General features: G+C 33.5%; 1 protein-coding gene across 1 annotated transcript in view; it reads right to left on the bottom strand.

Moving 5' to 3' along the window:
• Nucleotides 1-15,647, bottom strand: part of LOC128230808 (protein unc-13 homolog D-like) — a 35,873-nt gene extending 20,226 nt beyond the window's left edge. Inside the window, exons 1-6 of the mRNA XM_052943249.1 lie at nucleotides 15,363-15,647; nucleotides 4,718-4,825; nucleotides 4,076-4,135; nucleotides 3,039-3,108; nucleotides 2,279-2,576; nucleotides 290-385 (exon numbers count right to left, since the gene is read on the bottom strand). Coding sequence (XP_052799209.1) covers nucleotides 290-385; nucleotides 2,279-2,576; nucleotides 3,039-3,108; nucleotides 4,076-4,135; nucleotides 4,718-4,825; nucleotides 15,363-15,647 — 917 coding nt within the window. The remainder of the gene's footprint in view (nucleotides 1-289; nucleotides 386-2,278; nucleotides 2,577-3,038; nucleotides 3,109-4,075; nucleotides 4,136-4,717; nucleotides 4,826-15,362) is intronic.
• Between the last annotated feature and the right edge of the window lie 3,891 nt (nucleotides 15,648-19,538).

Below are 19,538 nucleotides of genomic sequence, written 5' to 3'. Positions count from 1 at the left end.
TGCGCACCTCATGATCCCTATATGTTTGCTATGCTGCTCAGGCAACATAAAAGACATGCTCTCCAGGTCAATCCTAATGCACAATCTTCTTAAATTATCAGTCGATGAAGGGGCATAACTGGAATATATATATAGAGTGATGCTGCATATAATTCATGTGCAGTGAGCACATGTCTCATATTTCATGCACATTTCTTGACAATCATAAATGGCAAAAAACAGCTTTAAGATTGTACATGTTTGCATTGACCTGGAGTCTTGTAGAAGATTAATTTGAATAACTACTTACGCTTTGAGAGGCTTTTTCTCCGGCTTAGTATCCAGTGATCCCTCCTCATCACATACATGAATATGCAGCTCATCAGTATGGAAATCCTCGATCTCCCTGAAGTATATGAACATAAGGTAAATGTAGATTACTGATGTATGTATGAGTGTGATCTTAAAATGTATATTTTAACAAGGTTGTTAAATAATGTAATTCAGGCATAAATATGTTAAAGGTTATATCTATTCTACCTTAGCTTACATTTTTAAGGGACAAATATATTGCCATTAACTCATTTCAAATTTAGTCAACTTTGTATTGTGCACATGGCCGTATTCCCCTTAGCCTTTCAATTTTAAATAACTTTTTTTTACAAATGTTAATAACATAGATCTATCATATAAAGGGAGGCTTACTGTCGTAAAAATTGGGTCCAATAATTATGTTCTACGGTATTATGACTCTTGTATAGGGATGGCAACGAGTACCCGAGTACTCGAGTACTCGATCGAACGTCCGAGTACTCGAGTACCAAATCACTACTCGAGTACTCGAAAAAAAAAATCTATAAAAATCACCAATTACACGATTTACAGACAAAATATCAGATCCGGTTAGTTGCCAAGTGGACAATCTAATCCCCGCTGTGTATACAATTGACCTCAATCAATTAGTTGACAGTTGTTGTGATAGTTGCAAACTGTCAACAAAGGACCCCTATTTCAAATTAACACTGATGTCAATTAGCGAAGTTTTGATAGCGGTACTTTCACCTACACAATTCTATTGTATACCAATTAGAGACATTTCACCAAACAATGGACGCTAACGAGCGAAAGAGAATCGGCCGTTACGAGAACTGATTTCTGAACGTTTTTTGCAATGATTATCACAATTGATTGGTTGATATTTTAAATCAAGAATTATGACTATTAATGAGGTAAACAACAATTAAACAGTACGAAAAACTATCATTTAAAAAAAATATGTAGAGTAAACAACTGAACTTCGTATTGAATTTCGTTCAGTATTTTTATGTATGCTATAAATTTCCGTTCATTGTAATTCTGATTGTTGTTCATTTCTGCAATGCATACTTGTATAAAATGAAACGAATAAGACAAATTAAAAACCTGAAACAACATTTGTTTTCTTTTTATATCCTTTTTGTTAAAATACGTAATGAAAGTTTACTTTAAAGGTGAAAATGACCGATAATACGACCAACGCACAATATACGTCATTAACGATACATGTATACACAATCTTGTCATTGCGAACACATATTCAATTTTTCCAAGTAATCGAGTACCCGAGTACTCGATCGAACGATCGTCCGAGTACTCGAGTATTAATTTTACTACTCGTTGCCATCCCTACTCTTGTATCACACTGTCATCTGTTGATGTAAGGTCAGTTTTATATTTTCCCATTCAAAATGTGTTTAAATTTCTATCAAAGGTAAATTCATTTGCTAAAACACTTCATTTCATGGTGGACAATTTGGAAACAGTGGGCCACAAAGTTATACCGGTAAGTCTTGTCATGTGTATAATTATGTCAAACATGTAATGCCATTTATTATATTTTAAATTTCAATTGCACTATTTATCAATTTCTTTTATTTTAATCAAGGGAGCAATGGGTTAAATTCTTCTAGTATGAAAAGTAAACATGCCTTCATATTGCAATATTATACTTCATACAGTTCCTTTGAAAATGTTTTGTGAAAAGTACATTGATTTGTAGAATTTTCACAGGTTAACATAGTAACAATATTTAAGTTTGAGCTATTACTGTCAAAAAAAGAGTGTATTGTTACCGTTTGCTAACTTATTATTAAGTTTTGAGTTGATATATAAGAATTGAACATTATTATTAAGAAAAAAACATAAAAAAAATGGGCAAAACAGAGTGATTACTATAGGCCATCCGCAATGTTTTTGCTGCGCCCTAATACTATATTTGAAATATGAAAATAAGAAAAAAAGAAATAAAAACTTTACATACAGCACAAAACTTTCATTCCATTTGGGGTGGGAGGAGTTCTTCACAGTCCTTGTCCTGGCAATTGCCGGCTCGCTAAAATTGGCCCCCTTGCGAACCAGCTGGGGGGACAACCCTGCCATCTCGTTTGAGGAAAACACGGGAGAGCCTGTCGGGGTAGAGGATGCACTCCCCCTTGGGGAGTTTCGGTGGATAAATTTAGGGCTCACTTGAGGGGAGAGCATTCTAGGTGAGGTGCTAGCACTGGAGTTCTTTCCCCTGGCTGGCTGGTTCATGATAAGGCAGTATGAGTTGCATGTGTCTATTTGGAAAAAAAGAGATCATTGAAAAATTAAGGATTATATCTATGAAACTATCTATCTATCTATGTCTCAAGCACCAAAATATTCCCATCCAAAATAAACCTTTTTGTCCATAAAATCAAATGATTAATATTTCCTTTATGTATGATTTTCATAACATCGTTAAGTTGATACATGTACATGGAATACAAGACTTAAAACAACAACACAAAAGGTTTAACTTGAGCACCTAGAAACTAAAATATATATTTTTCCATATGCCTCATACAAACTACCTTTCTATATACCAGTATACTTCTAATTTATAACTTACATTCAAACTCTCCAGTGCAATGTTTTCATTACTTATAAAAGTTAAGTGAACTGGAAAGAAGAGAATAAAAATTAACTGACTTACTGCTTATATAATTAAGTCATAAACAATCTTAAAAGAAGAAAATACATCATAGAAATTAACAAACCTTCAGAGAAGTCAACCCCTCGGAGTCCATTTGCTTCCAGTACTGTAACATTTGCCTGCAAACGGACGGGCTGAAACATACGGGATCATTTTCATTGTCTATTATAACTCCTTGAGTGAAATTTTGGTTAAAAAGAAGAATTATTTGGTAAATAATTGGATACTAAATAGCCTATTGCTGTTGTTAATAGCTTTTAGCAAACAGTTATTACATTTTGGATAATTTTTTTCCATTATTGATAAGTGTTTAGTCAGTGATTCAATTGCAGAAAAGAAAGATTTTCAAGAACGTATTGTCATGAGAAATAATATATGAGAACTTTAATTAAAATTTACATAACTTTTTTTTATCAAATTTTATTTTATCAAACTAAAGTATTTTAACCCATTAAGGCAATCTAAACGATTTTCATAACCAACTATATGTAAGAGTTCAGTTATGTTGATCTCCAGAAAATAGAGTGGGCGTAGATGTACATGTAGCCCCCTGACTGTAGTTAAACAAGAAAGCCTTGGTGGAAAAATATATTAACTGATATATACCCTAAGGAAACTATTTTTTTAATGCATTTTCAGTTACGTTCTATAAATTAATAATAATGAGCAGAAAATGTGAACATTATCCTCGATTATCATTGGCCCACACGAAAAATCAGAAATGCAAACAACAATTATTGTTATTTTATTGCTGATTTTTTTTATAAATCATAACACACCAGCAACAAATATTGGTGACTCTTCTCAGCTCAGCTTTGAAAATCTTCAGTTTTGATTACAACAAAATCTACAACTTTGTAGTTCTATTACCAAATACAGTCAAATCATGTTGGCTTGAACTCCCAGGGACCAGTAAAAATACCTCAAGCCTTGAAAAAATTCAGCTAAGCTGGATTGCTTACTTTCAGTATTAAGAACTTTTTAGTCAGTCCTTTACATCCAGTTTCAGCATACAAGGAATTTAAGCCAGTCAAGTTTGAGGTAACGGTGTTCAACTATTATATTATTGTTTTTAATTGAATTTCAATCGCTACAGCTTACCCTGTTAGGCATCTCCTCCATGATGTAGAGTTCATGATCTGCCCGCTCCACATCAAACACCTGGGGCAACAATGTATTAGAGTTGTACAATATATAGGTTCATGAAAAAAAAATGGCCCTATAATATAATGGTATTTTTGAATTAATAGCTACGTGGCCACAAATTCTCAAGTTAAAAAAGCGCCAATTATTGACCAATCATGTGCTTTCTATTGTTTTGATCATTTTTTTAAAAGTCAAATGAGTTAAACATCATTTTGCATCAAACTTAAAAATCAAAATGTTCATTAACCTGTACATTGTGAGCCTTTATTCTCAAACAACAGCTCCAACTTTAGAATTATAAAACTTTAGAAAACTGTAACATGATGATCTCAATATTATTATGTATTATAGAAATATTGTCATTTGTTGCATGCATCTGTAATCATTGTCGTCATATTTTGAGAATATTTTTCTCAATTTATATGTATTACAATCCTATACTACAGTTCCAAGAGCTCTATGGAGCTTACAGGTATATTGTACGTTAAATATCTTGCAGACTGATAACAAAACTTCCCATTTCATATCTTAATATGGCAGATCAACTCCTTTATTCCTTCAATAAAACTGTTGTAGAGACAAGAATCTATGCTCTACCTTTCTAAGGTAGTCGAGTAAGTCCCCAGGTCGAAGTTCCGATGTGGTGTCTGGAGCCCCTAATGGATGCAGCAAACTCCGCACCAGGCCACGGTAAAGGTTCTCATACTGAAATGAGCAGAAATTTTGAACAAATATTCAAAACTTTAATCATCAAAATGTGTTACTAATAGTTTTCTAAATGTATTTGAATTAATACCTTTCTCTCTATATCCTCAGAAGATGTTGGTGACAACTGGGACATTTTAATCCAAGTCGTACTAACAAAAATCATTGCTTAAAATAACATTATATAAACACTACTTCAATAATCATCTATCATGGCGGACATCTCACTGTACTTTATTATCAAAACTTTTCTTAGAAAAGTCACACAAACATAAAACTGGTTTGTATGTTGCCAAAGCAACGACGGTTTCTATTAGCATGTTCGTCCTTTCCAAATTAACGCCCTTCCCAACTTGAAGAGATACTAAAAATATGCCACCAGACAAGCAATAGATGCAGCGAACATTACTTCAGATCATAGCATACCAAAACACAGTCAATTCATTCAAACTGAAATATTTTAATTCAGCCATCTATATTTGGAACAATTTTTTTTTTTTTTTTCAAAATATTCTTGGTAAAGCATTTATTGCTGTGGACATGATCTAAGACTTAAAATTCATTATGATGTTGTAGCCAAACCCATGAAGTTGCTTATAATAATTCGCTATGAATCTAATTAATAATGAATTCAAAAGCAATTACCTTCAACTGAAAATGTACTTAACTACCATATGTTTACATAAACACACCTGAGTATGAGTTAATTTTTATTTGATAATTTCATTTAACGGACATATTTCGAAAATCAGAGAATGTGGTACCGTGTAAGAACACTTCTACTTCTAAAGTCCTATGATTTTCTTCAGTTTTCATCATTTTTCACCAACATTTCAATACTCCACCAACTGCCACAATTTTCCATGTCTGATTAGTGGCAAATTAAGGGAAGAGGAATTTACTGTTAATTAAAATTATGGGAAAAAAACATAATCGGCTGATTCTTCAGAACTTTGTTAAAGTTAACAACATTGTTTACATCATCGTTGTTAACTATCAAATCATTATACTGCTTTTTAAGTTTAAAGGATACACTTATGAACTTAACTACTGTACTTCTAACAAGATTTCAGACAACAGTTTAACTTTAAAAAAGTTCTGAACAATCAAAGCTCAAAGCTTGTTGGTTAAATGTATCTTCAGCGGAATTTTGCCACAATTTTGTTGAGTGATCTTTGTTTTGTGTTTGTATTCAACTGTGATCGAAGGCTGAAAATGTTTTTAAGGGACTCAATAAAAAGGCCATGATGTTCAGCAATGTATTTTTCCAAAAGTTTGGTAATGGGGCAGGTCTTTCTGAAATAGAAATCAATGTATTTGTGTGTTTATTTCAAAACAAAGAAACAAAGAATTGATATTTTTATTTTCCCATATTTTTCCATCGAGTAAAAGTTTGCCACATATTTAAGAATTAAGAAAAAGGCTTAATTTTGGCACGATATTGGTGAAAACACTGGGTTAAAAAATGTGTGCTACTAAAAAAAGTCTGTTTGCATGCTGAACATCATCTGCAACATGCAGATTTGTTTAAAAATAGTACAGGACTTTCCATTTTGTGGGGCCAACTCCCCTGGTGGTGCTGAAACCCACCTCGCTAATCTTACGTTTATATGAATAAATTAAAATGTTATAAGTGCTGGGTTGCAAGCTATTATTTAATAAACAGAGAGCGAATTGTCTAGACAAAGCTTGGAAATGCCGCATAAGAGCTGTCATTTGTAACCTGAGCAAAAAATAAAATTTTAAAACTGCATGATCTTGATTAAAAATAGCATATTTTGACTAAATTAGAAAAGGAACTGACAGTTAAGGTTTATATGCCCCGCCTCCAGAAGTCTACAGTTTCTGCAGTTAATTTTTTATGTTGCTTCGGATATTTTCTTAGAGCGCTTAAGAGCTAACAGCATATATTATAAAGCAAGGCACCCCTGTTGTACATACCAACATCAGTTTTAGATTCCATGAAGCTTTCCTGCCTCCTGAATATTCATTACCACGATTCATTTGGTATGGAATAAAACACAATAAACAACCCATCTATAACATACTTCACATGGATTTTCTCTCTCCAAATTCTTTCACTGATATATATATCTATAAATGAAACTTTTATAAAGGTCAAAGCATACCAATAAAAACATCCTTTTAGGATAACATTATTATTCAAGACTTTTATTACTTTACAGCCATTGTTGATTTTCACTGTCATGATATGGTTGACCAATGTCAGCCTATGGTCAAAGGAAATAGCCACAGGACAATTTTTTTCAGCCAACATAATCAAAACATTTGTTAACTTCTAATAACAAATATAGATAAAAGCCTGCCCTCTTCAAATTATCTACATAATTATCTTCAATGGTTTGTTTTATTCTTTAAACAACTTTTGTGAATGAGGCATATACCTTTCTTATGTTGTTTTTGGATTAGGAAAAGGAAAAAAACTTAAATAACCGGATATATAGTACAGAGAGCTGTTAAAAGGCAGTGGCGGATCCAGGACTTTCTAAATGGGGGGGGGGGGGGGGGGGGGCCACAACTAATTATAAACTATTTTGAATGCATTATTTTAATCATATAATGACATGGAATTCACATTTGTCATTGCTGTCAAGGATGTTTGGCAGATCAATTGAATTAAAAAGATAGCATTAACTGTGATATAAGATAAACCTTTCAAATAAATACCATGCCGGTTTCGGCAATTGAAACGGGGTCGACAGAATTGAAAGCAGTCGTTAACCAGTCGGCCATCTAAGACACACATTTATGTCGTAGAAAAAATACTATATAAATCTACGGTAACTTAAGTATATTGATTGCACTTAACGATATTGTACTTCTAATGTCATTGCCATTTATGTTAACCGAAGTTAAACACAACTTGACAACAAATTGCAAAAAGGGTTTCAAATAAATTATTCTGTATTAATTTACAAAACTCTAGCATAATTTCCGACATTAATAAAAGCCAAGGCGGCAACGTTTTGAATTTAAACTTGTTAAATGCACCGTTATGCACACACATATCTTGTTGACACACAATGACATTATTTAAAGCAATGGCGAACATATAATGTGCACATGTTAACAGTTTAAAACAACTTATATTTCTGGTATAGGATATATTCTGAAAACAGTAAACTTACCCATATAACTGCAGCAAAATTTGTTTACTTTTGATCAGCTGTGTAAAATTGGGTGCTGATTTATCATTATCGAATGTGGCCCAGATGTCATTTTCATGAGACTTTTTCGTGGCGTATTCAATATTATACTTTGAAATTGGCATACCATATAAATAACGGAACACTAGAATCAGGTTCAATTGTATATTTGCTGAAATATTATTTATTATATAAACTTTAAATTGTGACAAAACAACTTATTTGTACAGTTAAATCAATAAAGATGTGCCCCAAAACATTACTTGCCGGCCAGCTGGGGGGCACAGGCCCTCTGTGACTCCCCGGTAGATCCGCCACTGAAAGGTGGTTGACTAAATGATTCAATGAATTTGAATATATAAATTGCTGATCAGTCTGGTCCAATTTATAAAAAACAAAATTCAAATTGCCAATTTTAATTTACTTCAAATAAAGTTTTGCAATCTCACATTATAGAAATCTAGGGAGTACAATGTATTTATAAAGTGACATAAAATGTAGGCTCTTGAGCTAGTAATTATACCATGCATGTAAAAGTTTTAGTAAGTTTAAAAGTTGTTTGTGAAATTTAAATTTAAACTAAGTCTTGTAATTGCAGGCACGCTGATACTTGCGATTAAAATCGAAAACATTATCAATTATCAAGCACTGTGAGTGAGGCACCAGATTTTCAAACACATTTTTTTTTTTTATAATTTTAAACTTAAAATAACAATGCCATAAAAGTGAAAAATATTGAAAAATATTAATTTCTTTTTCATATAAAACATGAACTTTATAGTGTCTATATAAACTCAGACATGATAGACATAAATTATTTAGATAGAACAAAGTGCATATTTATGTGTTTTTTTTTTTACATTTTTGGCATTGTAATTTTTAGTTTGGGATTATATATATTTTTTTTTTTTTTTTTTTTTTTTTTTTAAATTAAATGGAGTTTGAAAATCTGGTGCCAGTGATTGTAAGGAAGTGCAGACAATAATCATCACAACCAACAAACAAATAAGCACACATACTAAGTAGCTAGCTAGCTAGAGTATTGCAATCTCTGTATCAATTTTTAAATTCATTGTAATATGTTAAGGGTTTAAGTCAAATTGAGCTGTATCACGATTTGACATCTAAAATTAAATGACCAATTCTCCCAACTTTATTATAATTGTTCATACCGACTTCAAGTCATCTTCAAATATTAAGAGAACGCCATAATCAAAATGAAATGAAGTTTGGGTGTATACAAAACACCCAGCTTAGATTTAATACTTTTATCATTATTTTTAATTTCTTAAATAAACTATTTAATCAAATCTATACAATCCAAACTATTTCTTTATCAGTGTTAACGCTACTGGCAAATACTATTTACGTCAGAAAAGACCAAAATATATTCATATCTAAATATTCATGACAGTACACATATCAAGGAATTACATGCCAAACAAGGGCGAAGTTTTGCCATTAAAAGCTCACTAAGTTAACCTTGTCATCTGAAATTTATAAGTAAAATTTAAGTAAATATAGCTTCAACCTTAAAAAATAAATGCTTTTATATAACATTTATTGATGCAGCTAATGACCTTATACTATAATGAATAATTCCAATTTCTTTTCATATCATATCATAAGTGACCATGCGCATCCATTAGTGCTGTTACCAAGACAAATACTTAGTGGTTGAGATTTTTTTTTGTCTACTGACCCAAACTCCGTTAAAATCTACCCTCCATCTGATTAAAATCAATAGCAGATGTATACTATCTTGCCGAATTAAATTTTGACAGTTTTGAAAAATACTGATATTCCATTTGAAAATGAAATGAAATTTCAAACACTAAATAGATCTCCATCATTACATATTTTTTTGCAATTAAAATGTGTGTGCATAATTTAGCAATTAAATATCAAAGATAAGATTTAATAAACTGCATTCTTTTTAAAATTTTGAGGAGAGATTTCTTTTTTTGCATCTGCTCCCAAAAAAATCTGCAATGCAGCTCATTCCTCCCATACTAAATCATTATGATATTTCTTTATGTAATCTAACAGTTACATCTGAGTAGGCAGAGCTTGAAAAGCACTGAAAATATTTTTTTAATGATTAAACGTAGAAGTACTTAATACAGACTGCTAATTAAGCCCTTTTATTGGCTGAAAATGTAGGCAATATTCTAAGTAAGGCTGGTTTTCCATGAGCACTCTATCAGCTATTCCATGTGTCCGTGTTCCCTTGAGTTTTGATCCTCTTCTGATGTGTGATCCAAAATGGATATCATTAGCAGACAGGGTTTGACTAGAAAAATCTATCCTAATATAATTGCAAAGAAACTTTTTAATGAAGAATAACTGACCTAAAATGCATAAAATGAAGCAAAACTTCCAAGTCAATCTGTGTTCAATTTAAATGATTTTTATATCAAAATGAATTATTCGAATAAAGCCTATTTTACGATTGTATATCAAACATGTTTCCGTAAATATGAAAAACCATTGCGACTTTTGAAACAAAATGCATTTTTAAACATCTGATGTTAGTTCTACCGAAAATACCCTCTGTAGTAATTTCTGTATTTTTTTGGTAGACACATGAAATATGGTTTCCAATTTAAAATGTAAGTTAAATACATGACATGGCTGATAGTATTAAAAATAAAACTTTTACAGATTGATATACATTAGTTTAAATCCCTTTTAAAGTTGGTATATTAAAGTGACACTCATATTCAAAATCAATACAATTACACATGTATAACAAACATATATTTTGAGTGATGAGCCTTCAACTACTAACTAAATAATGAATTTATGGAAAATATTAGTTACCGATAACAAGATTGTAACCTTGTTACAATTTAATAGCTGAAAACACAAAAATTGGTGAGTGCTAAAAGATTTACTGTGATTTACTACCATGTTTTCTTCTCCTTTCTTTCAAATTAAACTCGTATCCTATTAGAACCATTGTTTTTGACATTATTCATCCTTTTTGGTATATTTAAACAACTGTGTTAATTGTGGTTAATCTTATTTAGGAGCTAAAGGTCGCGTGCATCTTTAATTATTAAAAAGTTATTTATTGCACATTAATGAAGTTCAGTAACCAGTTATGTATAATTTACTCTTGCACCTACCTCAAAACTTGTGGACCTCGAAAAATTGCCCCAATCTGACTGAGACGTCTGCTGGTAAAGTTTAAAATCATAATCAAGACAAACATCACTGCCACTTCGCGATCGTTTCCATTTGTTCGTTAAATGTCTAACTTTTTGCCTGAACGTTGATCGAAAATTGCCAGTTCTTATTGTGTTCTTTAGTTTTGACAAAACACTAAATAGAATTTCCTCATCGCTGCTGCTTGGCTGAAGACCTACACGATTAAACGCAATGGAAGGAAGAGAGTTTGAACGCCTAGACATCTTTCCAAAAGGCATTGACATTCCAACTCAACATGCACTTTTCTATAACATGACTTTATTCCATGGACATTTACATGAACGGTAAATGCATTTGGTCAAATGTTTTCCAAGGTAAAAACTCAGAACTCTGGAAGCAGCTCCAATCCAGTTTCTCGTCGTCTTAGAATCCCTTATAAATTAACAACTTTTGAAAGCTATTAACAACGTGAGCTGAATAGAGCATACAGCTTGACAAACCCATATACATGTACCTTTATAGGAAACTCCAGATAAACATTCATGCCATTGGTCATCTTGTATTATCTCTCCACCCATGCTTAAGTTTAAAGTTCTCTTAACATTTTTCTATTTTCTACTGAAGTTTTACAATCATGGACATATGATACTATTAAATGGTGCAATTTAAAACCTTTCCTATGTCTTGTTCCATGCCTTTTTCATTTTGTGATTACTGTCAATAAGTTCTTCATCATGTATACTGTAAAAAAATGCACTACAAGATTCAGTATTATTTAAGCTGATGTTCTAGTACTTGAAGGTTTTCTTCATTGCGTATTAAAATCATGCATTCCAAAATACATCTGACAAAAATTGTTAATTGTTGTATAAAGTTAAACTAAACTTTTGTTGTTTGTTTTAGGATTAAGTAAGTTAGCCGTTTCTGTTGTTCATTTGTTATTTATTTGATCTGCTTATGTATCCTTTATTGCAGGCGCGTAGGACCTGGGGTTGCAGGGGCCGCGAAACAGGAATGGGGCCGCGAATATTTCATACCGATTTTAAAGAAAATCTTATTTTAAATATAGCTACACGCATATAGATTAATACCACTCTGATACGATACTGAATCATGATACAGGTCACCATGTCATAATAACACCAACTAGCTAATTGGCGTGTGAAAGGCGTGAGATGAGTCGGCAGATTATTAAAGACGGGCAAGTAAGTGGAAGAAGAATAGGCAATATATAGCAAAACCTTTAAGTGACTTACCCTTGTTGGCATCTTAATCTTTAATCCTCACAAGGTTTGCTTACATGTTACAAGTTTATGATATGAATCCATGTTTTTGTTAACCATAATAATTTATAGTATAAGATGCAGGTCTTATTATTTTGTAAGATGTTCTACTGACTATGGATATTCAACAAGAAATCATCATGAATAGTTTTATCACCAGGATTTTTTGGATTATCTGTTTGTTATGAACTCGAGTTTCAGACTTAGAAGACCCAGGACAGACTGTTGACAATACGTAACATCAAATGATTTCAGAGATACATAGAAAAAATCACACAACATTTTACTTAATACACACAAACAGTGATAAATAAATATGACCAGCTCTGGTTGTACGGATGCTTAGTTTATCTTTGATCTTTGAGTAAATCAAAAAGCAAAAACTGAACTGTACCGAATAAAAATGATTTTACAAATATGGCTGGACATTTTCAATGGTTGGCACCCCCAGGGGGGGGGTTGGTGAGTGGGGAGCAAAGTGGTCAACTTTTCATGTCAATAATGTTAAAAATATGCAGTAATTGAACCAGAATACACCAATTAAAGTTTCATTTTAAGAAGGGGGCTCAATCCTATAACACAATAACATTTTTAGGTCTGCAATACTGGCCCAATAAGTTCACCGGGCCTATGCCCTGAAACTACAAGTTCTGGAGTTGCCTCTGGTTTTGGTCTTATTAGATCCTTACCCGCTGTTTACATGTATGTTTGAAAATTGACAATTTTTTATTTTAACTATAGTGTGTACATTTTGATGTTATGCCATCAGCTACATCAGGCAAATAACTGCCAGATAATTTCATCCCGCCCTGACCCCCTCGATCTTTTTTTCCTCACCCCTTCAATTTTATTTACTCAAATAAAAATAGGTCTGTATTTGCGTATCAGTCCATTTCCATCTGGGAACAACATTAATAATTCATACCTAGATTGTCGTTGTATAACATTCACAGGTAAAAAAGGAGGATTATTATGATCACGTTTGTGGTTTGTCTAGAAACACACACAGATGTCAGAATCATTGTTTGTCACTAAAATGTTTATATTTAGACAAGAAAGAAAGTTTCTTTCTTGTATATCAAAGGCACTCAAAATATCTTCAGATGTGTTGTTTATCTCATTATATGTACCCAAAATGGTTTTAATCAACATTTTAGTGACAAACAATGTTTCAGATGCGTCACTCAGTGTATGCAATAAGACAAAACAGTTTCAACGGGAAAACAGTCATCTAAAAATAATCAGAAACAAATAATAAAATGTTAACACCTGGGGCAGTATTCATATAACTTCTCAAGTCACTTCCTAACTTAAGTCAATATTTTGAAAATTCAAAGTCAAATGAAATGAATATGTTAAGTATAAGTGTTTTTAACATTAAAGTTTAAGGGTGTTTTTTTCCGGCAAGGTCAATAGAAATAGCATATTTTGGAAATCTTTTTTTTTAATTTCATATGACTAAAGAGATTATAAAATAAGAAAAGTCACTTAAATTAAGTAAGGAAATAACTTAAGAAGTTTTATGAATACTGCCTCTGCCCCCTGAATGAATGAAAATCTTAGAAGCAATTAATTTATATTGGCCTCATGGTAAGGAATTAAATTGTACAATTAGCTAGATGAACAATCTGGTGGAAAAGCGTTTGGTTTGAGAGAAAAAAGGCACTCTTTTATAGAGATCTTTTCACATTTAAAAGATAATGCTGCATGTTGAAAGCTAACGCATATCCTGTGCACGAAATTATTTTTTAAATGTCAAAAGAAGTCTTTAAAGATGTTCCTTTCTTCCTCTCAAGCCGAATGATTTTCAACTAGATTGTTTTTGAATTGTACGATTCGATTCCTCACCGTGTACATGAAACTTACCAAGTGCATCACCCTCATTGTCCTCCATTGATTTTACATTGCTTATATACATGTACATTACTTGTTTAAATCAGTAAAAAGACGTCTGATTTCATAATAAATATCATTTTAATGAGGTGCTGTTTAGTTCTATGAGGTCATTATAACATCTCGCAATGTTCCGTCTATGATGTGATGTCAGCAGACTGGAATATGGCTGTAGTTTTCACATTAGTGGAATTCAGAATACCCTATTTTGCATTTTTTATTGGGTGTGGATTTATGATGGGGTATATATGAATATCAGTACTTACGTCATGACATAATTCGTAATCCTCAACTTCAATTAACATTATTACTGCAAACCAATGTCCAGCGTATACCTACCTATACACGAGTATGCAGCTGAATCGACACACAGAGGCAGGGCACGTAGTTTTGACACACCCCTTGGACCACACCCCTCCCGCCCATTTAAAAAAAAAAATCCCAGACTTATTGATAATGATGGGGGAACTGTTACTAATGATAACTTACAAAAGACATTTTTTGGAATTTTTATTCTATTATCTTTGTACAAATATAATAGAATAAAAATTCCAATGAAACTGACAAACTGAAAAAAATCAGCCAAAGTTTCAGTGTGCGTACTTGACTTCATGATACTAAAACTGTCCATTTTCCAGTACTAAATAAAGCACCTCAGAACGCCCAGACCGCACCATGGTTTCAAAATTATCCGAGGAGGCATGTCCCGCCCCCCACCCCATCAGGATTATGAATTAACATGAATAGAGGGCTAGCTACACCTCTGACATGTACAAGGTTTACGTTTAACCTGTAACGTCGTGCATGTGAACAGCAGCTTGAGCAGCAGCTATCCAAAATGTGAACATTTGTTGTATGAATTTAAAAACGTATGAACAATTCAATAAAAACTTGTAAAAACTGTCAGAAACTGCTTCTCAATCAGTACAGTAGAGAAAAAGAAAACATTCATACTATGTTTAGACATAGAATTGTCAGAAACTGCTTCGAAGTTCAATGATGTTGTAGATATATATGTATTTGTTATCATTTTATACACACCCGTTTCGCCCTGCTAAACCTCGTAAAATTTCCCGCCAAACTGTCAACATCAATTTTGCCGGTGTCGGAGTACACCCTTACTCTGAAGTTTTCACTGCCATATTTCATCCCGCGTGAACAAGACGCTATTTCTTCGTCCGTTTGTGATATCTTTGTTGGATGGCTGTGGTGGCGACCTCTATGCACGATGCCTCGCCTGTGATCGGCGTTACGCACGAGCCACGAGTTTTGCGGCGTGTTGCAGAAGACTGCGTGGCCGTCGTCCGCGTGTCCTTTTTGTGACATTTTCAACTACGAGAAAATGAGTCAATACATATCTAGCAATACTAGAACAATATAATAAAGTTGAATCGAACATTATTCTATCCTTTTGAGTCAATCATTGTCTCACTTTAAGTTAACTAAAAGGCGAAGCGCTTGATTTGTTTGTATTTCCTGAAGGAAGGGAATACAGGATATCAGTTATTACGCTTCATGCTTCATACGAATTGCCTTTAAGGTTTAGCAAAATCATGTAACTGTAGTATACATCAGAATATATTATGCAAAAGATCGTGTAAAACAGTAAATTTTATCATACATTTACTTTACAACAAACTTGTACATGTTTGGGGTTTTCAATGAATTACATGTAGTTTAGAATTTCAAAACTTTCTTTGTTACCGCTGGGTCGGTATTCGAGCGGTATTTAGCGGCTAAAGTCATTTTCTAACTTTATTATACAAAAACTGATTAATGGTTACTAGAATAACTTACTTCCACTGCCTTATTATATGTTAAAACTGATGCATTTCTTTTATTTTGACTATGAAAAAGAAAACATCGATCGAGCTACCGGTTGTCCGATTAGCGCAGTGGTTGTCCGATTAGCGCACTCGCTTCTCACCTAGGCGACCCGGGTTCGACTCCTGGCATGGGCGCATGTGATTTTGGTTTGTGGTCACCAAGCAGGACAAGTGGGTTTTCTCCAGATTCTCTGCTTTCCACCACAACATAAGACCACACTCGTAAAATCGTGCCAAATGGAGTGATTGATATAATGTTGTAATAACTTGTTTCACAATCGTTGTAAAATAAATATGTTTAAACTAAACTAAGTTACCGGCCCAATAACACCCGTTGCATTAACATGCAATTTTAAAATTGAACACTGACACATCTTTTATATGTAGAAATTGCGATAAAGTACCAGTTTCATTTCGAAGCATGCCGGAGATGACCGAGTTGTTACGATTGTGCAAAGCATTGTAGAGGTACGTTATAGCTAAATGCTTAGTACAGGATGTGGTCCAGGGTGGATCAGGACCACAATTATCTGCCCCCTGTTGACCAATATCCGGATGTGAATACAGAAAAAAGAGTGCTTGTGTTCAAGTATCAATATGTTATTAAAGTTGAATGAAAGAGAAGAAACAGGTGGCCTTTTTTGAATAGATCTTAACATAATTGGACACTGTATTGCAAAAACTGATAGTTTTCAGTGTAAAAAATGGAAAAATCATTGCCTGTGGAACTATGTAAATTGGTCGTTAGTAGCATTATTCCTTATTGACCTTAGGGTCATGTTTTTCTACTCAATTTTGTGAGGCGTTGAATTGGTCAACGTTATGTTTTCTTTGGATTTAATTGTGTGTCTTGGATTGTTCAGCAGCAGCCAGTTGCTTGTTGTTGTTTTTCAATTTCAAAAACATGGATTTCTTGAATAATTGACGATAATAAACCTCAAAGTGAGCGAATATTCTGAAAAGAAACGCGACATGTCTTTTTATTGTTTTAATCAATTGAGTTTGAACTGAAAATTAAGGAAATGAATGCTTGTCATATATACTAGTACGTGAAACGCTAGAAATGACATCTTTCCCAATCTGAAGTGTTGCCTGACTGCATTGAAATGCATAGAGAAATAATTAGTAGTGAATAACCTTAATGCCTACACAGCAATACATTTCCGATTGGCAACGCTTGAAATAATACTCATATTCAAGTAGAGTACAGAGTGATTAAGAATATTATGAAGCACGTTTACTATTCACTGAACTATCTGGACATGTTATGATTTTTGCATACCTGTAATTTCATAATTGCTCCTAAACAGAGCTTGAACATGGCCATGTTTTCTATGCAATAATATTAAATGCTATTTAATACATTGTAGCCTATTGGGGCATGTACTGTTCACGTCCTTCTGATAAACGGAAATCCTGCCAACAAAACGGCAGAGTTGCCACTTCAATTCGTCTGAGTCGACATTGTTGCGTTGGCCCTGCCGATGGTGTACGTGCCTAGGACGGGTCTTGTTTGTGTGGACGTATTTTTAACTTGTTAAGGCTAAGAGAAACTACAAAAATGACAACAAAAATAATCAGACATAAAAAAGGATACCAGAAAAATGGTGATGCTGAGCGGGTTTGAACTTACATCAAACGTTCCGCACGTACAACATTGGAACAGCAGTCTTAACCACTGGGCTATCTGTTCACACGGTACCATTGGTTACAAATAATCAACATTAACAAACTTTCTCGCACAGTTGTTCTATAAAAAGATCACATACAAAGGGATTTGGACGATTTCAATTGCAAGGGGAAGAAGCATTTTTGACGTCATCAAATCTTCGGAAATCGCTCGTTTTCTCAAAAAACCCGAGAGTTTCACTGACACAAATTGCAGCAAGTGTTGGCTGGTTCTTCGTCTTGATTCTACCAAAAGCTTTTTCTCAACAAATGCATTTTAATTTTGTAAACAAGAAAAACTTGGTGTTTTGAACCCTATTTTTGAATGGATCGGTCATGTTACTATAAATAGAGACCGGAATACGTATGCACTACGCATGAAAAACCGTCGTCCACGAATGGTGTTTTCTCTTTGTGGTATAAATATGGCTCATGAAACACTGTTGGTGTTGGAGGCTCAATTATGCATGCAGACTTCATTGTTCTTGTCTTCCTACTCAGGGAGACACAGACATTTAAAACGATTCTCTTGAACTGTTTTCCTTGTCTCTGGCATTAAGAAAACCAGGAGAGCACCAACTAACATTGTAAATGATCAGTTTCACGATACCTTTTTTGCAATGCGTTACAATACACTGCTTTATAACGTGCTCTTTTTATCAGTTCATTTAATGGCATCACATACGTTAACTTGAGATAAAAAAAAAATGTGTGACTTACACACAATTCACCAAGTGGCCGCACAGCTAGTTACAGACACCATGGATACACAGAGAAAATGTGATAGATAGTGTCCCAGTTTCATTTGTGCATACTAAAATTTGTATGAGTATGATGCAGTAAGACACGAAGCCAACTCACTTGTGGTTCACATACTTAAAGAATGTAAAGCGGAGGAATAATAATTGTTTTGTTTTTTAAATGCTAGCATTTGCTTGCGTCTGTACTTCACAAATTGATAAATACGCACGTGAAGACGAAATGTCCATATTGTGAATATCTGCCATGCTAACATACTAAAGCTAAGCATAAGTCATGGTTAGAAAGAGTGCTAATTATAAAGCCTTTACTGAGACTATTTGAAAGTTTGGCGAATGACACTGTATCTGTTATTCCACACCATATACGTGTTTCTACTGATATAAGAAAACGTTATACATGTTACTTTGTTTTATGCTATAATGTAGCCGCATGCAGTCTGTGGCTAAAGTATGTATGCATGCATACGCTATTATCTTGTCTTGCTACTCAGGGAGACGAAAAGCAGTTCGTCTGCCTGCAAAGCATTGTAGAGGTACGTTATAGCTAAATGCTTAGTACAGGATGTGGTCCAGGGTGGATCAGGACCACAATTATCTGCCCCCTGTTGACCAAGATCCGGATGTGAATACAGAAAAAAGAGTGCTTGTGTTCAAGTATCAATATGTTATTAAAGTTGAATGAAAGAGAAGAAACAGGTGGCCTTTTTTGAATAGATCTTAACATAATTGGACACTGTATTGCAAAAACTGATAGTTTTCAGTGTAAAAAATGGAAAAATCATTGCCTGTGGAACTATGTAAATTGGTCGTTAGTAGCATTATTCCTTATTGACCTTAGGGTCATGTTTTTCTACTCAATTTTGTGAGGCGTTGAATTGGTCAACGTTATGTTTTCTTTGGATTAATTGTGTGTCTTGGATTGTTCAGCAGCAGCCAGTTGCTTGTGTGCTGTTGTTGTTTTT

The sequence above is a fragment of the Mya arenaria genome, chromosome 4, assembly GCF_026914265.1.
Source record: "Mya arenaria isolate MELC-2E11 chromosome 4, ASM2691426v1".
Classification (NCBI taxonomy): Eukaryota; Metazoa; Mollusca; class Bivalvia; order Myida; family Myidae; genus Mya; species Mya arenaria.
Note: the sequence above shows the minus strand (reverse complement) of the source record. Positions and strands in the feature narration are given on the sequence as shown.